The following is a 24,292-nucleotide window of genomic DNA, read 5'->3' as shown; positions in this document are numbered from 1 at the left end:
CTAGGTTTGTTGATAACCTTGACAGATGAAACCTCCCTTGTGGAGGAGAAGTTTTGAAATCCAGAAGGTATCCCTGAGATATAATCTCCAACGTCCAGGGATCCTGTACATCTCTTGCCCAAGCCTGGGCGAAGAGAGAAAGTCTGCACCCCACTAGATCCGTCTCCGGAAAGGGGGCCCTGTCTTCATGCTGTCTTAGGGGCGGAAGTAGGCTTTCTGGCCTGCTTGCCCTTGTTCCATGACTGGTTGCCTTTCCAACCCTGTCTGTAACGAGCAGTAGTTCCTTCCTGTTTTGGAGCGGAGGAAGTTGATGCTGCTCCTGCCTTGAAATTACGAAAGGCACGAAAATTAGACTGTTTGGCCTTTGATTTGGCCCTGTCCTGAGGAAGGGTGTGGCCCTTACCTCCAGTAATGTCAGCAATAATTTCCTTCAAGCCGGGCCCGAATAAGGTCTGCCCTTTGAAAGGAATGTTCAGTAGTTTAGACTTAGAAGTTACATCTGCTGACCAGGATTTAAGCCATAGCGATCTGCGCGCCTGTATGGCGAATCCGGAATTCTTAGCCATAAGTTTGGTTAAATGCACTACGGCATCCGAAACAAATGCATTAGCCAGCTTAAGGGTTCTAATCTTGCTCAAAGACTCATCCAATGGTGCTGTGCGAATCGCCTCTTCCAGAGACTCAAACCAGAATGCCGCTGCAGCAGTGACAGGCGCAATGCATGCAAGAGGCTGTAATATAAAACCTTGTTGAACAAACATTTTCTTAAGGTAACCCTCTAATTTTTTATCCATTGGATCTGAGAAAGCACAGCTATCCTCCACCGGGATAGTGGTACGCTTGGCTAAAGTAGAAACTGCTCCCTCCACCTTAGGGACCGTCTGCCATAAGTCTCGTGTGGTGGCGTCTATAGGGAACATTTTTCTAAATATCGGAGGAGGGGAAAAAGGCACACCGGGTCTATCCCACTCCTTGCTAATAATCTCTGTAAGCCTCTTTGGTATAGGAAAAACGTCAGTACACACCGGTACCGCATAGTATTTATCCAGCCTACATAATTTCTCTGGGATTGCCACCGTGTCACAATCATTCAGTGCCGCTAACACCTCCCCTAGCAACACGCGGAGGTTCTCAAGCTTAAATTTAAAATTTGAAATTTCTGAATCCGGTCTCCCCGAATCAGAACCGTCACCCACAGAATGAAGCTCTCCGTCCTCATGTTCTGCAAATTGTGACGCAGTATCAGACATGGCTCTCGTGTCATCGGCGCGCTCTGTCCTTATTCCAGAGCTGTCGCGCTTGCCTCTTAACTCAGGCATATTGTATTATACTTCTTTCATAACATTAGCCATATCATGTAAAGTGATTTGTAAGGGCCTTGATGTACTTGGCGCCTCAATCTCACGCACCTCCCGAGCGGGAGACGAAGGTACTGACACGTGAGGAGAGTTAGACGGCATAACTTCCCTCTCGTTGTCTGGTGATAATTTCTTTATCGGTACAGATTGACTTTTATTCAAAGTAATATCAATACAATTGGTACACATATTTCTATTGGGCTCCACATCGGCTTTTAAACATTATGAACAAGCAGATTCCTCTGTATCAGACATGTTTAAACAGACTAGCAATGAAGCTAGCAAGCTTGGAAATTACTTTCAATAAGTTTACAAGCAATATAAAAAACGCTGCAGCGCTTTTAAAAAAACACAGTTGAATAACAAAGAACTAATTCAGTTATAGTCAACAATTCTTTAAATGTATTAATTAGCAGAGGATTGCACCCATTAGCAAAAGGATGATTAACCCCTCAGTACCCAAAAACGGATATCAAATTAAGATTTAACGCTTTTATCACAGTCAAACACACTGTCACAGGTCTGCTGTGACTGATTACCTCCCTCAAAAACGAATTTTGAAGACCCCTGAGCTCTCTAGAGACGTCCTGGATCAAGGAGGAAGAAGCAGGAAGACTGTGCTAGAATTTTAACTGCGCAACAAGGCGCTAAAAAAAAGGCCCCTCCCACTCATTTACAACAGTGGGAGACCTGATATAACGGTTTCTATGCAGAAATATACGTTAGCCATGTGGAAAAAAATCATGCCCAAAAGGATTTATCACCAAAGTACCTCACAAAACGAATAACATGCCAGTAAACGTTTTAAAAACAAACTTTTTTTAATGTTTATGCAAAGTTATCACTAAGCCTGCTACCAGTCGCTTCCACTGCAGATAAGGCTTAAGCATTATTTCAGTATTAACAGTATTTTCTCAGTCAAATTCTAGTCCCTAGAAAATAACTCTACTGTGCATACATTTATCAGCCTGATACCAGTCGCTACTACTGCATTTAAGGCTGTACTTACATCATACGGGTAACAGCAGTGTTTTCTTAGTCAATTCCATTCCCAGAAAATATTGTACTGCACATACCTCATTTGCGGGGGACCCCGCATGCTATTCCCATTTTCTGAAGTTACCCCACTCCTCAGAATGTCGAGAACAGCCAGTGGATCTTAGTTACGCCTGCTAAGATCATAGAAAACGCAGGCAGTTTCTTCTTCCAAATACTGCCTGAGATAGTAAAACAGCACACTCCGGTGCCATTTAAAATAACAAACTTTTGATTGAAGAATAATTAAGTAAAAACTCCAGCTCCTCTCGCGACCTCCTTCTTTGTTGAGGGTTGCAAGAGAATGACTGGATATGACATGTGAGGGGAGGAGCTATATAGCAGCTCTGCTTGGGTGATCCTCTTGCAACTTCCTATCCCATAAGTAATGGATGACCCGTGGACTGAACACACTTAACAAGAGAAAAGGATGTTAATTTGTTTTAAAAACATTAAGCTGTGGCGGATATGTTATTCTATAGGAATACAACAGAAATGCCTTGTAATTACAAGCGGTTTACTGTCCCTTTAAATTAATAACTGGGATGTTGAGCATATCACAGTGAGTGAGGTCATGAATATCCTAGAACATCCAACTAGGCAGCATTTTGTACCTGAAACTTCTGGATCCCGTTTATCTGTGAATATACCAAATTGTTGTCCTGAAGGGCTTTAGCGATGATGTCCAGCACATCTTGCCACTAAAATAAACAACATGTCTAATCAGAACATAACTAAAACTTCAATTATTCTGTTTCCATGCAGCAATATTTAGGTAATATAACAATACAACCACACAAAAAGAGCTGGTACTACTAGATGTGTAGAATGAACACTTCAAACTTTATTCAAATGTCCAAAAATAAAATCTGACAGACATGGAGGCAGACAGAAAGGGCAACAGCGGTATAGGGGTTAAGTAGTGTAGGGGGTGTTTGCGGTGGGCTATTGGCGGGTTAAAAGATTAGGAAGTTAATTGCGGTGAGCTACTGGTAGCTTAGGGGTTAGTTAGTGCAGGGTTGCGGTGGTGGATTATGTCAGTTTAGGGGTACATAGGTATATTTATTAGGTTGTTTGCAATATATTTAAAAGAGATCCTTTGACTTTACATCACCAATGTCGGTGGTGATACTGCTTGTAATATTTAGCGCTGCGGAATCTGTTGGCGCTCTACAAATAACCGATAATAATAATAATTATATTTTACCAGCATCGGCACCCATTTCAATGTATAGTAAAATGCCCCTCTGCAATGCTGCCTTTTAACGAGTAATAGTGGCACTTTTTAATATTTCGCTGGCATTCTCGACATCGCATTGGATCCCTTTTGAATATATCACCACCTCGCAGCACTTTCGATCATTGGGGCCTTCGAGAGAGAATAAGAGAACATCTATATAACATTGAGAATGGAGATCTAAATACCCATCTCTATAGGCATTTTAGGGAAATGCTTAATAATAATAATCATAATTTTAAAGATTTTTTTTTATTTTGAGGCATTTTTAAATTAAATCCTGATTGGAGGGGTGGGGATTTTGAAAGGAGACTACTGTACAAAAGACTTAGCTAGTTTATCGTATAAGAACTATGTATCCAAAAGGTCTGAATTCTAAATTTGATATGACGCCATTTCTATAGTAGTAGCTATACTCTGAATAGCATGATTCATGATGAATGTACAGGTATGCCTTACTTTACAGCATTTCCCTAATACAGCGCTTTGTGGAGCTGAAGTTCAATCTCCAAGGATTTGGAAACAGTGCTGTACTCATCATGAGATTGCGAGAAAAGTGACTGGCACCATTTTGTTATGTGCAGTTCACTCTGTTTACAGCATTACAGTGCAATCAATGTGAGTATTGTAGTCTGGCAAATTTTACTACAGCAATTGTCACTGTTTTACAGGTACAGTTTTTATTGAATACTAAATGAATACAGAGCTGTGCTGGTGTTAAACTAAACGTAGTGCTATTGCACCCCTAATAAGTTAGTTCAAACATGTTTTCAAGTTCTTAAACACACTGGCAAGTGAAAAGAAGGCTAAAACCACGTTGTTTCACTTTAAGGCGGTTTTCACTTTACAGCGGGGCTCCGGGCCCTAACTCAATGTATGAGTGGGGTATACCTGTATATTGTAATATAGTGTTCTAGATTTGTACTGTGACAGTGTAACTTAAAAACAACAAAATAAAACAAATGGATTTAGTTATTTGTCAGAGATTCCTGTTTCATGCCTTTTTTTTTTTACAAAGAGAATTTACTATAATTCATTACGATCAGTTTGTCAAAAAATGTATCTTGGTAAATTTTGATGATTTATTTTAAATATGTTATTGATTTTATTTTATAGAGGATATTGGATTTTTAGTTTGGAAACCACATTCATTTCATTATAATATAAACATTGCTGTAATACCACCTTTATTGAAACCTGTAATAGACATTGACATAATACACCTTTAATGATATTTACCTGTTTGAGTGATATCCAATAAATTTAAAAGGTACAGTAAAGTCATAATTAGACATTCATGATTTAGACAGAGCATACAATTTTAAACAACTTTACAATTTTCTTCTATTATTTAATTTTTTTTTCATCTCTTGTTATCCTTTGCTGAATGGTTTAACTAGGTAAGCTCAGGAGCAGCAAAGAACCTAGGTTCTAGCTGCTGATTGGTGGATGCATATATATATATATATACACCGATTGTCATTGGCTCACTCATGTGTTCAGTTAGAAACCAGTATTGCTGCTCCTTCAACAAATGATACCAAGAAAATAAAGCAAATTTGATAATAGAAGTAAACTTGAAAATTGTTTAAAAACATAATTTATGTAAGAACTTACCTGATAAATTCATTTCTTTCATATTAGCAAGAGTCCATGAGCTAGTGACGTATGGGATATACATTCCTACCAGGAGGGGCAAAGTTTCCCAAACCTTAAAATGCCTATAAATACACCCCTCACCACACCCACAATTCAGTTTAACGAATAGCCAAGAAGTGGGGTGATAAGAAAAAAGTGCGAAAGCATATAAAATAAGGAATTGGAATAATTGTGCTTTATACAAAAAAAAAAAAAAAAAAAATCATAACCACCACAAAAAAGGGCGGGCCTCATGGACTCTTGCTAATATGAAAGAAATGAATTTATCAGGTAAGTTCTTACATAAATTATGTTTTCTTTCATGTAATTAGCAAGAGTCCATGAGCTAGTGACGTATGGGATAATGACTACCCAAGATGTGGATCTTTCCACACAAGAGTCACTAGAGAGGGAGGGATAAAATAAAGACAGCCAATTCCTGCTGAAAATAATCCACACCCAAAATAAAGTTTAATGAAAAACATAAGCAGAAGATTCAAACTGAAACCGCTGCCTGAAGTACTTTTCTACCAAAAACTGCTTCAGAAGAAGAAAATACATCAAAATGGTAGAATTTGGTAAAAGTATGCAAAGAGGACCAAGTTGCCGCTTTGCAAATCTGACCAACTGCTTCATTCCTAAACGCCCAGGAAGTAGAAACTGACCTAGTAGAATGAGCTGTAATCCTATGAGGCGGAGTTTTACCCGACTCAACATAGGCAAGATGAATTAAAGATTTCAACCAAGATGCCAAAGAAATGGCAGAAGTTTTCTGGCCTTTCTAGAACCGGAAAAGATAACAAATAAACTAGAAGTCTTTCGGAAAGACTTAGTAGCTTCAACATAATATTTCAAAGCTCTAACAACATCCAAAGAATGCAACGATTTCTCCTTAGAATTCTTAGGATTAGGACATAATGAAGGAACCACAATGTCTCTACTAATGTTGTTGGAATTCACAACTTAGGCAAAAATTCAAAAGAAGTTCGCAACACCGCCTTATCCTGATGAAAAATCAGAAAAGGAGACTCACAAGAAAGAGCAGATAATTCAGAAACTCTTCTGGCAGAAGAGATGGCCAAAAGGAACAAAACTTTCCAAGAAAGTAATTTAATATCCAATGAATGCATAGGTTCAAATGGAGGAGCTTGAAGAGCCCCCAGAACCAAATTCAAACTCCAAGGAGGAGAAATTGACTTAATGACAGGCTTTATACGAACCAAAGCTTGTACAAAACAATGAATATCAGGAAGAATAGCAATCTTTCTGTGAAAAAGAACAGAAAGAGCAGAGATTTGACCTTTCAAGGAACTTGCGGACAAACCCTTATCTAAACCATCCTGAAGAAACTGTAATATTCTCGGTATTCTAAAAGAATGCCAAGAAAAATGATGAGAAAGACACCAAGAAATATAAGTCTTCCAGACTCTATAATATATCTCTCTGGATACAGATTTACGAGCCTGTAACATAGTATTAATCACAGAGTCAGAGAAACCTCTTTGACCAAGAATCAAGCGTTCAATCTCCATACCTTTAAATTTAAGGATTTCAGATCCTGATGGAAAAAAGGACCTTGAGACAGAAGGTCTGGTCTTAACGGAAGAGTCCACGGTTGGCAAGAGGCCATCCGGACAAGATCCGCATACCAAAACCTGCGAGGCCATGCCGGAGCTACCAGCAGAACAAACGAGCATTTCTTCAGAATCTTGGAGATTACTCTTGGAAGAAGAACTAGAGGCGGAAAGATATAGGCAGGATGATACTTCCAAGGAAGTGATAATGCATCCACTGCCTCCGCCTGAGGATCCCGGGATCTGGACAGATACCTGGGAAGTTTCTTGTTTAGATGAGAAGCCATCAGATCTATTTCTGGAAGTTCCCACATTTGAACAATCTGAAGAAATACCTCTGGGTGAAGAGACCATTCGCCCGGATGCAACGTTTGGCGACTGAGATAATCCGCTTTCCAATTGTCCATACCTGGGATATGAACCGCAGAGATTAGACAGGAGCTGGATTCCGCCCAAACCAAAATTCGAGATACTTCTTTCATAGCCAGAAGACTGTGAGTCCCTCCTTGATGATTGATGTATGCCACAGTTGTGACATTGTCTATCTGAAAACAAATGAACAACTCTCTCTTCAGAAGAGGCCAAGACTGAAGAGCTCTGAAAATTGCACGGAGTTCCAAAATATTGATCGGAAAGCTCACCTCCTGAGATTCCCAAACCCCTTGTGCCGTCAGATACCCCCACACAGCTCCCCAACCTGTAAGACTTGCATCTGCTGAGATTATAGTCCAGGTCGGAAGAACAAAGAAGCCCCCTGAACTAAACGATGGTGATCTGTCCACCATGTCAGAGAGTGTCGTAAAATCGGTTTAAAGATATTAATTGAGATATCTTTGAGTAACCATTGGTTCAGCATACAGAGCTGAAGAGGTCGCATGTGAAAACGAGCAAAGGAGATCGCATCTGATGCGGCAGTCCTAAGACCCAACATTTCCATGCATAAGGCTACCAAAGGGAATGATTGTGACTGAAGGTTTTGACAAGCTGATATCAATGTTAAACTTCTCTTGTCTGACAAGGACAGAGTCATAGACACTGAATCTATCTAGAAACCTAAAAAAGGTTACCCTTGTCTGAGGAATCAATGAACTGATTGGTAAATTGATCCTTCAACCATGAACTTGAAGAAACAACACAAGTCGATTCGTATGAGATTCTTCGAAAATGAGAAGACTGAGCAAGTACCAAGATATCGTCCAAATAAGGAAATACCAAAACCCTGTTCTCTGAATACAGAAAGAAGGGCACCGAGAATCTTTGAAAAAAATTCTTGGAACTGAGGCTAGGTCAAACGGTAGAGCCACAAAACTGGTAATGCTTGTCTAAAAAGAGAATCTCAGACACTAAAAGTGATCTGGATGAATCGGAATATGCAGATACACATCCTGTAAATCTATTGTAGACATATAATGCCCTTGCTAAACAAAAGGCAGGATAGTCCTACAGTAACCATCTTGAATGTTGGTATCCTAACATAACGATTCAATAATGATAGATCCGGAACTGGTCTGAAGGAATTGACCTTCTCTGGTACAATGAAGAGATAAAATAAAAAACCCCAGCCCCTGTTCCAGAACTGGAACTGGCATAAATACTCCGGCCAACTCTAGATCTGAAACACATTTCAGAAATGCTGAGCCTTTGCTGTGTTAACTGGGACACGGGAAAGAAAAAAATCTCTTAGCAGGAGGCCTTAACTTGAAGCCAATTCTGTACCTTTCTGAAACAATGTTTCTGAAACCAGAGATTGAGAACGGAATTGATCCAAATTTCTTTGAAGAAAACGTAATCTGCCCCATACCAGCTGAGCTGGAATAAGGGCCGCACCTTCATAGGTACTTAGGAGCTGGCTATAGGTTTCTATAAGGCTTGGATATATTCCAAACTGGAAATAGTTTCCAAACTGATACCGCTCCTGAGGATGAAGGATCAGGCTTTTGTTCCTTGTTGTGAGGAAAGGAACGAAAATGATTATTTACCCTGGAAAGAAAGGGAAAGCAAAGTTGACTTAGAAGACATATCAGCATTCCAAGTTTAATCCATAAAGCTTTTCTAGCTAAAATAGCTAGAGACATATACCTGACATCAACTCTAATGATATCAAAAGATCGTATCACCAATAAAATTATTAGCATGTTATAGAATAATAATAATGCTATAAAAATTATGATCTGTTACTTGTTGCGCTAAAGCTTCTAACCAAAAAGTTGAAGCTGCAGCAACATCCGCTAAAAATATAGCAGGTCTAAGAAGATTACCTGAACATAAGTAAGCTTTTCTTAGAAAGGATTCAATTTTCCTATCTAAAGGATCCTTAAATGAAGTACTATTTGCCGTAGGAATAGTAGTACATTAGCAGGAGTAGAGACAGCCCCATAACCTTAAGGATTTTTGTCCCAAAAAACTCTAATCTGTCAGATGGCACAGGATATAATTTGCTTAAACGTCTAGAAGGAGAAAATAAATTACCCAAATTATTCCATTCCCTGGAAATTACTTCAGAAATAGCATCAGGGAGATAAAACACTTCTGGAATAACTACAGGAGATTTAAAAAACCTTATTTAAACGTTTACATTTAGTATCAAGAGGACCAGAATCCTCTATTTCTAATGCAAATAATACTTCTTTAAGTAAAGAACGAATAAATTCCATCTTGAACAAATACAAAGATTTATCAGCATCAACCTCTGAGACAGAAACCTCTGAACCAGAAGAACCATTATCAGTATCAGAATGATGATGTTCATTTAAAAATTCATCTGAAAAAAGAGAAGTTTTAAAAGACTTTTATGTATACTAGAAGGAGAAATAACAGACATAGCCTTCTTAATGGATTTAAAAAATAAAATCTCTTATGTTATCAGGAACACTCTGAAAATTAGATGTTGACGGAACAGCAACAGGTAATGTAACAGTACTAAAGGAAATTTTATCTGCATTAATAAGTTTGACATGACATGCAATACAAACAACAGCTGGAGAAACAGATACCAAAAGTTTATAGCAGATACACTTAGCTTGGTAGCTCCAGCACTGTGCAGTGATTTTCCTGAAGTATCTTCTGACTCAGTTGCAACGTGGAACATCTTGCAATATGTAAAAGAAAAAAACAACATATAAAGCAAAATTTATCAAATTCCTTAAATGACAGTTTCAGGAATGGGAAAAAAATGCCAGTGAACAAGCTTCTAGCAACCAGAAGCAATAAATAATGAGACTTAAATAATGTGGAGACAAAAATGACGCCCATATTTTTTAGCGCCAAAAAAGACGCCCACATTATTTGGCGCCTAAATGCTTTTGGCGCCAAAAATGACGCCACATCCGGAACGCCGACATTTTTGACGCAAAAAAAACGTCAAAAAATGACGCAACTTCCGGCGACACGTATGACGCCGGAAACAGAAAAAAAATTTTGCGCCAAAAAAGTCTGCGCCAAGAATGACGCAATAAAATGAAGCATTTTCTGCCCCCGCGAGCCTAACAGCCCACAGGGAAAAAGTCAAATTTTTTAAGGTAAGAAAAAATTATTGCATTTATCCCAAATATGAAACTGACTGTCTGAAAAATAAGGAATGTTGAACATTCTGAGTCAAGGCAAATAAATGTTTGAATACATATATTTAGAACTTTATAAACAAAGTGCCCAACCATAGCTTAGAGTGTCACAGAAAATAAGATTTACTTACCCCAGGACACTCATCTACATGTTTGTAGAAAGCCAAACCAGTACTGAAACGAGAATCAGCAGAGGTAATGGTATATATAAGAGTATATCGTCGATCTGAAAAGGGAGGTAAGAGATGAATCTCTACGACCGATAACAGAGAACCTATGAAATAGACCCCGTAGAAGGAGATCACTGCATTCAAATAGGCAATACTCTCCTCACATCCCTCTGACATTCACTGCACGCTGAGAGGAAAACCGGGCTCCAACTTGCTGCGGAGCGCATATCAACGTAGAATCTAGCACAAACTTACTTCACCACCTCCATCGGAGGCAAAGTTTGTAAAAACTGAATTGTGGGTGTGGTGAGGGGTGTATTTATAGGCATTTTAAGGTTTGGGAAACTTTGCCCCTCCTGGTAGGAATGTATATCCCATACGTCACTAGCTCATGGACTCTTGCTAATTACATGAAAGAAATTGTATGTTCTACCTAAATCATGAAAGAACATTTTTTGGGTTTCATGTCTCTTTAAGAGAAGAAGATATACCTGTCTGAGTGATGTCTAACTAAGTTAAGAGGAGGGAATTTAAAACCCTACTAATGTAGTTGCTGACATTATATTAATAAAGCCCATTGGGGTGTAACACGCTGAAGGATTATCAGGAACTACTCCCTTTAGTGAAACCCTTAAAGGGTCAACCAAGTTTGCACATTGTTCTCCTGTGGCACCCATAGGAGAGCATAGAGGAATATTTGAAGCCATCCTCATGTGTGTAATCTAACAGCACTGGGTAGCTCTGGTGTCATAAGGGGTGAAGGGACCATAACGCTATAAGCGGGGAAGGATTGTAGAAAGCACTGGCAAGGAAGAAGTGATAGACACGCTCCAAAGTGACATCACAGAAAGGAGGCGACTGCCGCTAGTAGCACTGGAAGAGTGGAAGACGCTTGCAGCTGAAGCCACAAGGTGATGTAACTATTTACATACATCAGACAAGGGACATAACAACGTGCCTTTACTTCCTTGTTTATGTCAAGCTGCAAGTACAGCCAGGTGCCGGCTGTGCAATGTATCCTTAAAGGGACATAATAACGTGCCTTTACTTCCTTGTTTATGTCAAGCTGCAAGTACATGCAGGTGCCGGCTGTGTAATATATCCTTAAAGGGACATACAATTTTATTTCATGATTCAGAAAGAGTCTACAATTTAAAATTTCTCATTTACTTCTATTATCAAATTTTCTTTATTTTCTTGTTATCCTTTACTGAAAAGCAGGAAAGTAAGTTCAGGAGGATGCATGTGTCTGCAGCACTATATATAGCAGCAGTTTTGCAAGCTATACATTAACAATATCACTAGATGGCAGCACTATTTCCTGTCATGTAGTGCACTCTATAATCTTGATATCTCTTCAACAAACTATAACAAGAGAACAAAGCAAATTTGATAATATAAATTGGAAACTTTTTTTAAAAATTGTATTCTCTATCTGAATCATGAAATAATTTTTTTGTGTTTCATGTCCCTTTAAGGAATAGCTGAAGAACACTAAACTGAGTCATTTTTCACTGAGTTTCTTTGAAGGTAGTTTTATGTTATTTGTATTGTTGGTAATAGTACATAATAATTTTATTTATATTAACAAATATTCTTAATTTGTACTCATAATTTTTATTTTATTTTTACTCTAACTCTATTTAAACTTCATGATCTCCTTGATACTATTTAAAAAGTGTCCCACTCTGTAAGCGCCGCTCATAATGTGTTTTGCTGAGTAATACTCCCCCGTGAGATAAAAACAAGCCAGAACAAAATATGAATGGGAATGAACCTTTTACCACCGTTATGGCGTTGTATTCCATCCAAACGGCCCTGGGCTTTAGCACCGTTAGCAGTAAATACAACGTCATAGCCGTTTGGCTGTCTTGAAGCCAACGGCGCTTCCTGGATGTGATCGCGGTCTGGAGGGCGTGCCTAGCGTCATAGGGACGCCCCCTGACTCGATCCCATAATTAAAATCTTGCGATCGCGTGCACGTTCGCGGGATTTCAATTTGTCTACATCAGAACGTTGTTCCGATGTAGACATTATGACCCTGTCATTAAAGGGTTAAAAAAGAAAAACAGTATAACATAGGGTAAATATTATGTTTAAAAATATCCTATAACCTAAGTTCCCATGAATTTAAAATGTAAAATACCTCAAGCAACTATATATAAAAAAAATACAAATTAAACATGTGTCCCCCAGATTGAAAAGCTTTGAAAATAGTTATTTAAAAAGTCAAACATTCAAACAGAAACACATATGTTTCAGGGGTTCATGACAAGAAATTTAGGGGAAAACAAACTAATTAAAAATAAAATTCTTACGGTTGAGAAAACCAATGCTTTGGCACCAGGATCTCGAATGTGAATCTTCATAAGTGTTCGGATCACAGCTTCAACTTTGGTAGAGTGGCTTCCCTTTGAATGGAAGGATAATAGTGCGAACAATTAGAAATACTTTAGTTATAAAACAAGGTGAATGCAAACCAAGAAGATATTAGTTGTGGTTTAAAGCAGGATGGATTCAAATTAAAGGGACAGTCTACACCAGAATTTTTGTTTTAAAAGATAGATAATCCCTTTATTACCCATTCCCTAGTATTGCATAACCAACACAGCTATATTAACCCCTTAGTGACCAGACCATTTTTCAATTTTCTTACCGTTAAGGACCATTTTTACATTTCTGCTGTGTTTGTGTTTAGCTGTAATTTTCCTCTTACTCATTTACTGTACCCACACATATTATACGTTTTTCTCGCCATTAAATGGACTTTCTAAAGATATAATTATTTTTATCATATAATTTACTATTAAAAAAAAATAATATATGACCCCCAAAATCTGTTACACATCTGCAACCAGCAAAAAACACCCATGCTAAATAGTTTCTAAATTTTGTCCTGAGTTTAGAAATACCCAATGTTTACATGTTCTTTGCTTTTTTTGCAAGTTATAGGGCAATAAATACAAGCAGCACTTTGCTATTTCCAAACCATTTTTTTTTTCAAAATTAGCAATAGTTACATTGTAACACTGATATCTGTCAGGAATCCCTGAATATCCCTTGACATGTATATATTTTTTTTAGTAGACAACCCAAAGTATTGATCTAAGCCCATTTTGGAATATTTCATGCCACCATTTCACCGCCAAATGCAATCAAATTAAAAAAATTGTTCCCTTTTCCACAAACGAAATTATTTACAAACAGCTTGTGCAATTATGGCACAAATGGTTGTAAATGCTTCTCTGGGATCCCCTTTGTTCAGAAATAGCAGACATATATGGCTTTGACATTGCTTTTTGGTAATTAGAAGGCCGCTAAATGCCTCTGTGCAACACACTTATATTATGCCCAGCAGTGAAGGTGTTAATTAAGTAGCTTGTAGGGTTAATTTTAGCTTTAGTGTAGAGATCATCCCACCCCCTGATCCCTCCCTGACCCCTCTCAAACAGCTCTCTTTCCTCCCCCACCTCACAATTGTCACTGCCATCTTAAGTCCTGGCAGAAAGTCTGCAAGTACTAAAATAAAAAACTTTTTTATATATATATATATATATATATATATTTTTCAATTTATATTCTGCAGTGTTGGATCCCCTCTTAGCCCCCAACTTCCCTGATCCCCCCAAACAGCTCTCTAACCCTCCCCCTTCTACCTATTTGCCGCCATCTTGGGTACTGGCTGCCAGCACCCAGTTTTCTAAAAAAAATGCTTTTTTTTTTTTTAATAAAAAATGAAATAAAAAAACATTTTTTCTGTAGTGTAGCTGCCCCCCCCCCTCAATACCCTACCCCCCTCCTACTTCCCTTACGCAGCACTTAATATGTGTAGCATGGCCGCTCCTGCCCCCTCGTGCGCCATCACTGGCCAATGCAGAGAGGGCCACAATATTGAGGCAGCGCTGCAATACCTTAAAAGCGGCTGGAAGTGATCACGATTGCTTCCAGTTCTTGGTTGTTAACGACCGTTTTTTGTAGAACATGCCTGCCACAGTCATTTAGGGGTTAATACACTTTTTTACCGCTGTGATTACCTTGTATCTAAGCCTCTGTAAACTGCCCCCTTATTTCAGTTCTTTTTACAGACTTGCATTTTAGCCAATCAGTGCTGACTCCTAGGTAACTCCACATGCGTGAGCACAGTGTTATCTATATGACACACGTGAACCAACACCCTCTAGTGGTGAAAAACTGTCAAAATGCATTCAGATAAGAGGCGGCCTTCAAGGTCTAAGAAATTAGCATATGAACCTCCTAGGTTAAGTTTTACACTAAGAATACCAAGAGAACAAAGCAAAAACATAATTTATGTAAGAACTTACCTGATAAATTAATTAATTTCATATTGGCAATAGTCCATGAGCTAGTGATGTATGGGATATACATTCCTACCAGGAGGGGCAAAGTTTCCCAAACCTCAAAATGCCTATAAATACACCCCCCACCACACCCACAATTCAGTTTAACGAATAGCCAAGAAGTGGGGTGATAAGAAAGGAGCGAAAAGCATCAACAAGGAATTGGAATAATTGCGCTTTATACAAAAATCATAACCACCACAATAAGGTTGGGCCTCATGGACTCTTGCCAATATGAAAGAAATGAATTTATCAGGTAAGTTCTTACATAAATTATGTTTACTTTCATTTAATTGGCAAGAGTCCATGAGCTAGTGATGTATGGGATAGCAAGTACCCAAGATATGGAACTCCACCCAAGAGTCACTAGAGAGGGAGGAAAAAAAATAAAGACAGCCAATTCCGCTGAAAAAAGAATCCACAACCCAAATCAAAAGTTTCAATCTTATAAAGAAAAAAACTGAAATTATAAGCAGAAGAATCAAACTGAAACAGCTGCCTGAAGTACTTTTCTACCAAAAACTGCTTCGGAAGAAGAGAAAACATCAAAATGGTAGAATTTAGTAAAAGTATGCAAAGAAGACCAAGTTGCTTCTTTGCAAATCTGATCAACCGAAGCTTCATTCCTAAACGCCCAGGAAGTAGAAACTGACCTAGTAGAATGAGCCGTAATCCTTTGAGGCGGAGTTCTACCTGACTCAACATAAGCATGATGAATCAAAGACTTTAACCAAGACGCCAAAGAAATGGCAGAGGCCTTCTGACCTTTCCTAGAAACAGAAAAGATAACAAATAGACTAGAAGTCTTTCGGAAATCTTTAGTAGCTTCAACATAATATTTCAAAGCTCTTAGTACATCCAAAGAATGTAGCGATCTTTCCTTAGAATTCTTAGGATTAGGACACAATGAAGGAACCACAAATTCTCTACTAATGTTGTTAGAATTCACAACCTTAGGTAAAAATTTAAATGAAGTCCGCAACACCGCCTTATCCTGATGAAAAATCAGAAAAGGAGATTTACAAGAAAGAGCAGATAACTCAGAAACTCTTCTAGCAGAAGAGATGGCCAAAAGAAACAAAACTTTCCAAGAAAGTAATTTAATATCCAGAGAATGCATAGGTTCAAAAGGAGGAGCTTGTAGAGCCCCCAGAACCAAATTCAAACTCCAAGGAGGAGAAATTGACTTAATGACAGGTTTGATACGAACCAAAGCTTGTACAAAACAATGAACATCAGGAAGATTAGCAATCTTTCTGTGAAACAGCACAGAAAGAGCAGAAATGTGTCCTTTCAAGGAACTTGCAGACAAACCTTTATCCAGACCATCCTGAAGAAACTGTAAAATTCTAGGAATTCTAAAAGAATGCCAGGAAAATTGATGAGAAGAACACCAAGAAATGTAAGTCTTCCAGACTCGATAATATATCTTCCTAGACACAGATTTACGAGCCTGTAACATAGTATTAATTACGGAGTCAGAGAAACCTCTATGACTGAGAATCAAGCGTTCAATCTCCATACCTTCAAATTTAATGATTTGAGATCCTGATGGAAAAATGGGCCTTGAGATAGGTCTGGTCTTAACGGAAGAGTCCAAGGTTGGCAAGAAGCCATCTGAACAAGATCCGCATACCAAAACCTGTGAGGCCATGCTGGAGCCACCAGCAGTACAAACGAACGCTCCTTTAGAATCTTGGAAATCACTCTTGGAAGAAGAACTAGAGGCGGAAAGATATAGGCAGGATGATACTTCCAAGGAAGCGACAATGCATCCACTGCCTCCGCCTGAGGATCCCTGGATCTAGACAGATACCTGGGAAGTTTCTTGTTTAGATGAGAAGCCATCAGATCTATTTCTGGAAGACCCCAGATTTGAACAATCTGAAGAAATGCCTCTGGGTGAAGAGACCATTCGCCCGGATGTAACGTCTGGCGACTGAGATAATCCGCTTCCCAATTGTCTATACCTGGGATGTGAACCCCAGAAATAAAACAGGAGCTGGATTCCGCCCATACAAGTATCCGAGATACTTCTTTCATAGCCAGAGGACTGTGAGTCCCCCCTTGATGATTGACATATGCCACGGTTGTGACATTGTCCGTCTGAAAACAAATGAACGATTCTCTCTTCAGAAGAGGCCACGACTGAAGAGCTCTGAAAATCGCACGGAGTTCCAAAATGTTGATTGGTAATCTCGCCTCCTGAGATTCCCAAACCCCCTGCGCTGTCAGAGACCCCCATACAGCTCCCCAATCTGTCAGACTCGCATCTGTTGAGATCACAGTCCAGGTTGGAAGAACAAAATAAGCCCCTTGAACTAAACAATGGTGATCTGTCCACCACGTCAGAGAGTGTCGTACAATCGGATTTAAAGATATTAACTGTGATATCTTTGTATAATCCCTGCACCACTGGTTCTGCATACAGAGCTGAAGAGGTCGCATGTGAAAACGAGCAAAGGGGATCGCGTCCGATGCAGCAGTCATAAGACCTAGAATTTCCATGCATAAGGCTACCGAAGGGAATGATTGAAACTGAAGGTTTCGACAAGCTGAAATCAATTTCAGACGTCTCTTGTCCGTCAGAGACAAAGTCATGGACACTGAATCTATTTGGAAACCTAAAAAGGTTACCCTTGTCTGAGGAATCAATGAACTCTTTGGTAAATTGATCCTCCAACCATGTTCTTGAAGAAACGACACAAGTCGATTCGTATGAGATTCTGCTAAATGTGAAGACTGAGCAAGTACCAAGATATCGTCCAAATAAGGAAATACCACAATACCCTGTTCTCTGATTACAGATAGAAGGGCACCGAGAACCTTTGAAAAAATCCTTGGAGCCGTGGCTAGGCCGAATGGCAGAGCCACAAATTGGTAATGCTTGTCTAGAAAACAGAATCTCAGAAACTGAAAGTGATCTGGATGAATCTATTGTGGACATATAATGCCCTTGCTGAACAAAAGGCAGAATAGTCCTTATAGTTACCATTTTGAATGTTGGTATCCTTACATAACGATTCAATATTTTTAAATCCAGAACTGGTCTCAAGGAATTCTCCTTCTTTGGTACAATGAATAGATTTGAGTAAAACCCCAGACCCTGTTCCAGAACTGGAACTGGCACAATTACTCCAGCCAACTCTAGATCTGAAACACATTTCAGAAATGCCTGAGCCTTCACTGGATTTATTGGAATACGAGAAAGAAAAAATCTTCTTGCAGGTGGCCTTACCTTGAAACCTATTCTGTACCCTTGTGAAACAATGTTCTGAATCCAAAGACTGTGAATCGAATTGATCCAAATTTCTTTGAAAAATCGTAATCTGCCCCCTACCAGCTGCGCTGGAATGAGGGCCGCACCTTCATGTGGACTTGGGAGCTGGCTTTGGCTTTCTAAAAGGCTTGGATTTATTCCAGACTGGAGACGGTTTCCAAACAGAAACCGTTCCTTTAGGGGAAGGATCAGGCTTCTGTTCCTTATTCTGACGAAAGGAACGAAAACGATTAGCAGACCTATATTTACCTTTAGATTTTTTATCCTGAGGTAAAAAAGTTCCTTTCCCCCCAGTAACAGTTGAAATAATAGAATCCAACTGGGAACCAAACAATTTATTACCTTGGAAAGAAAGGGAAAGCAAAGTGGACTTAGAAGACATATCAGCATTCCAAGTTTTAAGACATAAAGCTCTTCTAGCTAAAATAGCTAAAGACATATACCTGACATCAACTCTAATGATATCAAAGATGGCATCACAAATAAAGTTATTAGCATGTTGAAGAAGTTTAACAATGCTATGAGTATTATGATCTGACACTTGTTGTGCCAAAGCCTCCACCCAAAAAGTGGAAGCTGCAGCAACATCAGCCAAAGAAATAGCAGGCCTAAGAAGATTACCTGAACATAAATAAGCTTTCCTTAGAAAGGATTCAATCTTCCTATCTAAAGGATCCTTAAAGGAAGTACTATCTGCCATAGAATAGTAGTACGTTTAGCAAGAGTAGAGATAGCCCCATCAACTTTAGGGATTTTGTCCCAAAACTCTAATCTGTCAGATGGCACAGGATACAATTTCTTAAACCTTTTAGAAGGAGTAAAAGAATTACCCAGATTATTCCATTCCCTAGAAATTACTTCAGAAATAGCATCAGGGACAGGAAAAACTTCCGTAATAACTATAGGAGGTTTAAAAACCGAATTTAAACGCTTAGCAGATTTAATATCAAGAGGACTAGATTCCTCCATTTCTAATGCGATTAAAACTTCTTTAAGTAAAGAACGAATAAATTCCATTTTAAATAAATATGAAGATTTATCAGTGTCAATATCCGAGACAGAATCCTCTGAACCAGAAAAATCCTCATCAGAAACAGACAAATCAGAATGATGATGTTCATTTAAAAATTCATCTGAGAAATGAGAAGTTTTAAAAGACCTTTTACGCTTACTGGAAGGAGGAATAACAGACATAGCCTTCCTAATAGATTTAGAAACAAAATCTCTTATATTAACAGGAACATCCTGAGTATTAGATGTTGATGGAACAGCAACAGGTAATGGAATATTACTAATGGAAATATTATCTGCTTTAGCAAGTTTATCATGACATTCATCACAAACTACAGCCGGAGGAACAGTTACCACAAGTTTACAACAAATGCACTTAACTTTGGTAGAACCAGCATCAGGCAGCGTTTTTCCAGAAGTAGCTTCTGATCCAGGGTCAATCTGAGACATCTTGCAATATGTAAGAGAAAAAACAACATATACAGGGAGTGCAGAATTATTAGGCAAATTAGTATTTTGACCACATCATCCTCTTTATGCATGTTGTCTTACTCCAAGCTGTATAGGCTCGAAAGCCTACTACCAATTAAGCATATTAGGTGATGTGCATCTCTGTAATGAGAAGGGGTGTGGTCTAATGACATCAACACCCTATATCAGGTGTGCATAATTATTAGGCAACTTCCTTTCCTTTGGCAAAATGGGTCAAAAGAAGGACTTGACAGGCTTAGAAAAGTCAAAAATAGTGAGATATCTTGCAGAGGGATGCAGCACTCTTAAAATTGCAAAGCTTCTGAAGCGTGATCATCGAACAATCAAGCGTTTCATTCAAAATAGTCAACAGGGTCGCAAGAAGCGTGTGGAAAAACCAAGGCGCAAAATAACTGCCAAGATGCCACTTGCCACCAGTTTGGCCATATTTCAGAGCTGCAACATCTCTGGAGTGCCCAAAAGTACAAGGTGTGCAATACTCAGAGACATGGCCAAGGTAAGAAAGGCTGAAAGACGACCACCACTGAACAAGACACACAAGCTGAAACGTCAAGACTGGGCCAAGAAATATCTCAAGACTGATTTTTCTAAGGTTTTATGGACTGATGAAATGAGAGTGAGTCTTGATGGGCCAGATGGATGGGCCCGTGGCTGGATTGGTAAAGGGCAGAGAGCTCCAGTCCGACTCAGACGCCAGCAAGGTGGAGGTGGAGTACTGGTTTGGGCTGGTATCATCAAAGATGAGCTTGTGGGGCCTTTTCGGGTTGAGGATGGAGTCAAGCTCAACTCCCAGTCCTACTGCCAGTTTCTGGAATACACCTTCTTCAAGCAGTGGTACAGGAAGAAGTCTGCATCCTTCAAGAAAAACATGATTTTCATGCAGGACAATGCTCCATCACACGCGTCCAAGTACTCCACAGCGTGGCTGGCAAGAAAGGGTATAAAAGAAGAAAATCTAATGACATGGCCTCCTTGTTCACCTGATCTGAACCCCATTGAGAACCTGTGGTCCATCATCAAATGTGAGATTTACAAGGAGGGAAAACAGTACACCTCTCTGAACAGTGTCTGGGAGGCTGTGGTTGCTGCTACACGCAATGTTGATGGTGAACAGATCAAAACACTGACAGAATCCATGGATGGCAGGCTTTTGAGTGTCCTTGCAAAGAAAGGTGGCTATATTGGTCACTGATTTGTTTTTGTTTTATTTTTGAATGTCAGAAATGTATATTTGTGAATGTTGAGATGTTATATTGGTTTCACTGGTAAAAATAAATAATTGAAATGGGTATATATTTGTTTTTTGTTAAGTTGCCTAATAATTATGCACAGTAATAGTCACCTGCACACACAGATATCCCCCTAAAATAGCTATAACTAAAAACAAACTAAAAACTACTTCCAAAACTATTCAGCTTTGATATTAATGAGTTTTTTGGGTTCATTGAGAACATGGTTGTTGTTCAATAATAAAATTAATCCTCAAGGGGGGGCGGAGCAAACTATCGCAATGGCAGGACGCATCTTAGCTGAGCTCCTGAAGCCAATACAGAATTTGTGACTATCTTCTAGGTACATCTACCTATACTTGGACATATTCTATCCTTTGGAGAGCCCATAAACCCTGCTACATCTTGGTAGATTTTAGGAACTGTGACTCAGATGGACAAGACTGATTTAGATTTAAACATAGCGTGAAGGCCACGCAGCTGTCATCCCCACAAACATGGGAACCGTCTTCAGTATCTAGTCTACCAGCTCCTAAAGCCGGGTGATCTGCTCTGTCTAACGGACTGATCCTGAATCACCTACTATTGTGCAGCCTCTTCGCCTCTATGGATTTGGGAGCTGGGAGTTCAGTGTCTCCCTTCAGCTGTTAGCGTATAGTGGGTGTCGCCATCTTACTTTGTTAAGGGAGTGCGCGCCAAACGGTAAACATCCCTGATCTCTCTACTGTAACACCGGCCCTCAGAATGATAGACCTGGCCCTCATCCTAACCGAGCTTAGCTCCCGACTAGACCGACAACAAGCAGATCTCCAACTTACTCTAAGGTCCGCGGTCAGACGCCCCACTGAAGGAACCTCTACCCAGGACTCTCCAACAGGCCTAATTGCAGGCTGTTCAGAGTGTAGCACTGCACGGAGTCTACAGCAACAGTTATGCATCCCATCTGCTGAAAGGCAGAGTTCGGATTACAGTCTATCTTATCCTCAGAGCCAGGAAGCTGTGGACCTCAGTGAGGTAATGTGTGACAACGATATATCTACCGCGGTGTGTACAGCACCTGGAGGGGGGTCACGGGCCACGCTAGCTCCTGCCCTATACTCTATGCAACATGCACACTCTGTCCCTGTAGAGATGTTTTTACGGGTTATTGATGTGCGGGACTTTGAACAACTTCTACACTGTTACATGGGGCCCTGGATCAGCCTGTCGATAGAAATCTGCTACAGGTACACTAGCAGAGTTGGAATCGGCTAATTACGGAACTTGCTCTTTACAGCACATTGGTATCCAGGGGAGTTATAGCCCAGCGACACTTCATGTGATGTTCCCTGTGTGAATAATAGAGGGCATTACAGCTCCTGACAGCAGTTTATAATGGGCTTTCATTTTTATCTTATTTTCTGTTTAAAATGCCCAGGTCTGATTGTTATTTTACTTCTCTAAGAAATGCATGAATGGGGTAATTTAACATGATTATGACGGCTGACTGCCCGAGATATATTCCCCTACTTTTGCAGTACTCTACAATATTTGACAGGACAGATGAAATAAAGCACCTAGTTGAGCTGGATCTATTGGCCCTCTAAAACCCAGCAGCAAGAAGACGATTCACTGCAAGGGACATAAAATAATAGTTTGCAGCAACCTGGGTGGTGTACGCAGGTTTGAATGCTAAGTTACTCTTGCAAGTGGCCTGTTATTAATTTTGTTTATGAGATGGGTCTCCTTTATCAAGACTGTGAAATCTGATGCACCCAGTTACTTTCAAAGTTAAAAAGAGACTCAAACCTAGAGTTAACAGCTAAGCCTATTCTATTTAATTGTACATGGCATTTTTGTTAGCCCTTTAGAAGACAGAGATTCAGTGTTAGAGTAGGGAGTAATGTAATAATCTTAGTTTTATATATGTAAGTAATAGTATTATGGTATCATTATGTAGTGTTATCCCTGCTCTTATGTTATTTTATAGCTAGGTAGTAGTTGCCTGTATTGCTTAATAGATATATTTTTGCTCTACTTTACCCCAGGCTATACTGATCTTAATATCCACATGGTACTTTTCAGCTGTGAGTCGCACCCATAACAGGCAATAAAATACAGCCATTAAAAGCGAAATATCTATGCTACACGGCAGGACAGGTCATTATTATTATAAAATTCTATATGATGGTGTTCAGCTTGTACAAAATCCGCAAAATGTGTTGTAATGTTTTTGTTATCTACTGGCATATATTTGGTGCATGCTTGTTGAATTTTAACTGTTTTTATGCTGTCTCACAAAACCTATCATTTTTGCAGTTAGCATATAGAGTTTCATGCCACATATTGCCTGGTACTATTAGGGTTAGATTAGGTTTAAACCTCCATACAATAACAGTTAGGATCCTAATACAGCTCTACAGGTTCTTGCAACTAGGGCAGACTCACTTCAGCACTTAGATTCCATGTCCAATACACTATTGCATCGTAGAGGGGGCCTCACTTGTAAAGCTTTACTATCAGCATACATTTAATATGTTTCCATACCACTATATTTGCTATTTTGATAGTAAACTCTGATACATAATTTTATCTTGCTAGGGCATATTTGCCTATAGTCCTACAATTTGCCAATATTACTGTAATATGCTAGTATTACATATGCTAACTATCCCTATCCATAGCTGTGACAATGTGGGGGGTTACTGGCTGTGAGGATATGAATGTTTCTTTTCTATGATTGTACATGGTTGTATCCTTATGTTACGGGGATTATGGTGGAAAGTGTTATGTCATGTTGCATTACATTAGAATATTGCTCCCAGAGACCCCAGTATATCTTGGCATCCTCCCGCACTGCCAGCGGCCGAGGCAGTGTGGCGTGCTAAGAATTTTACTTATGTTACCTGGAGTGATATAATTCAAGTGACATGTTAGTACAGACTCTCCATGATCTTCAGTTGAGTTCCTTAAGTATATAAATTGGTACTGTTATCATGGATATATTATAGTATGACTTGCATGTTAGAATATATATCTATCATAGGTATTGCCTACACTGCTCATACCCTGTTACTGTTGAGCCCCCTCTCCTCCCTTTCCCGCCGGTACTGGTTGTCTGCGGGTCATACCCCTTCTCCTTTTTCCCGCATCGTCTATAGCTGACATTTCCCCAGGAGAGGAGCTCACCCAGAAGTCCCTTATATTCCATACATACTAATATCCCCCCCTTCCACATAACCTTCTTGAGACCTACCCTTATTTATCTTATTGATAGCCCCTCAACTATGCATATAAATTACTATACCCTGAGCAACTTCTGCTTACAAACTTGACATACTAATTGGCTCCGCCCTCCATCCCCCCCCTAC

The 24,292-nt window shown here is 39.4% G+C and overlaps 1 protein-coding gene across 1 annotated transcript in view; it reads right to left on the bottom strand.

Moving 5' to 3' along the window:
* The window catches only part of LOC128657432 (E3 ubiquitin-protein ligase SHPRH-like), a 179,049-nt gene that overhangs the window by 59,293 nt on the left and 95,464 nt on the right, over nucleotides 1–24,292 (bottom strand). Inside the window, exons 5-6 of the mRNA XM_053711784.1 lie at nucleotides 12,891–12,983; nucleotides 3,008–3,094 (exon numbers count right to left, since the gene is read on the bottom strand). Of these exons, the coding sequence (XP_053567759.1) occupies nucleotides 3,008–3,094; nucleotides 12,891–12,983 (180 nt within the window). The remainder of the gene's footprint in view (nucleotides 1–3,007; nucleotides 3,095–12,890; nucleotides 12,984–24,292) is intronic.

This window comes from Bombina bombina, chromosome 4, assembly GCF_027579735.1.
Source record: "Bombina bombina isolate aBomBom1 chromosome 4, aBomBom1.pri, whole genome shotgun sequence".
Taxonomy (NCBI): Eukaryota; Metazoa; Chordata; class Amphibia; order Anura; family Bombinatoridae; genus Bombina; species Bombina bombina.
The sequence above is the reverse complement of the archived record's forward strand: the minus strand, read 5'-3'. Positions and strand labels throughout refer to the sequence as shown.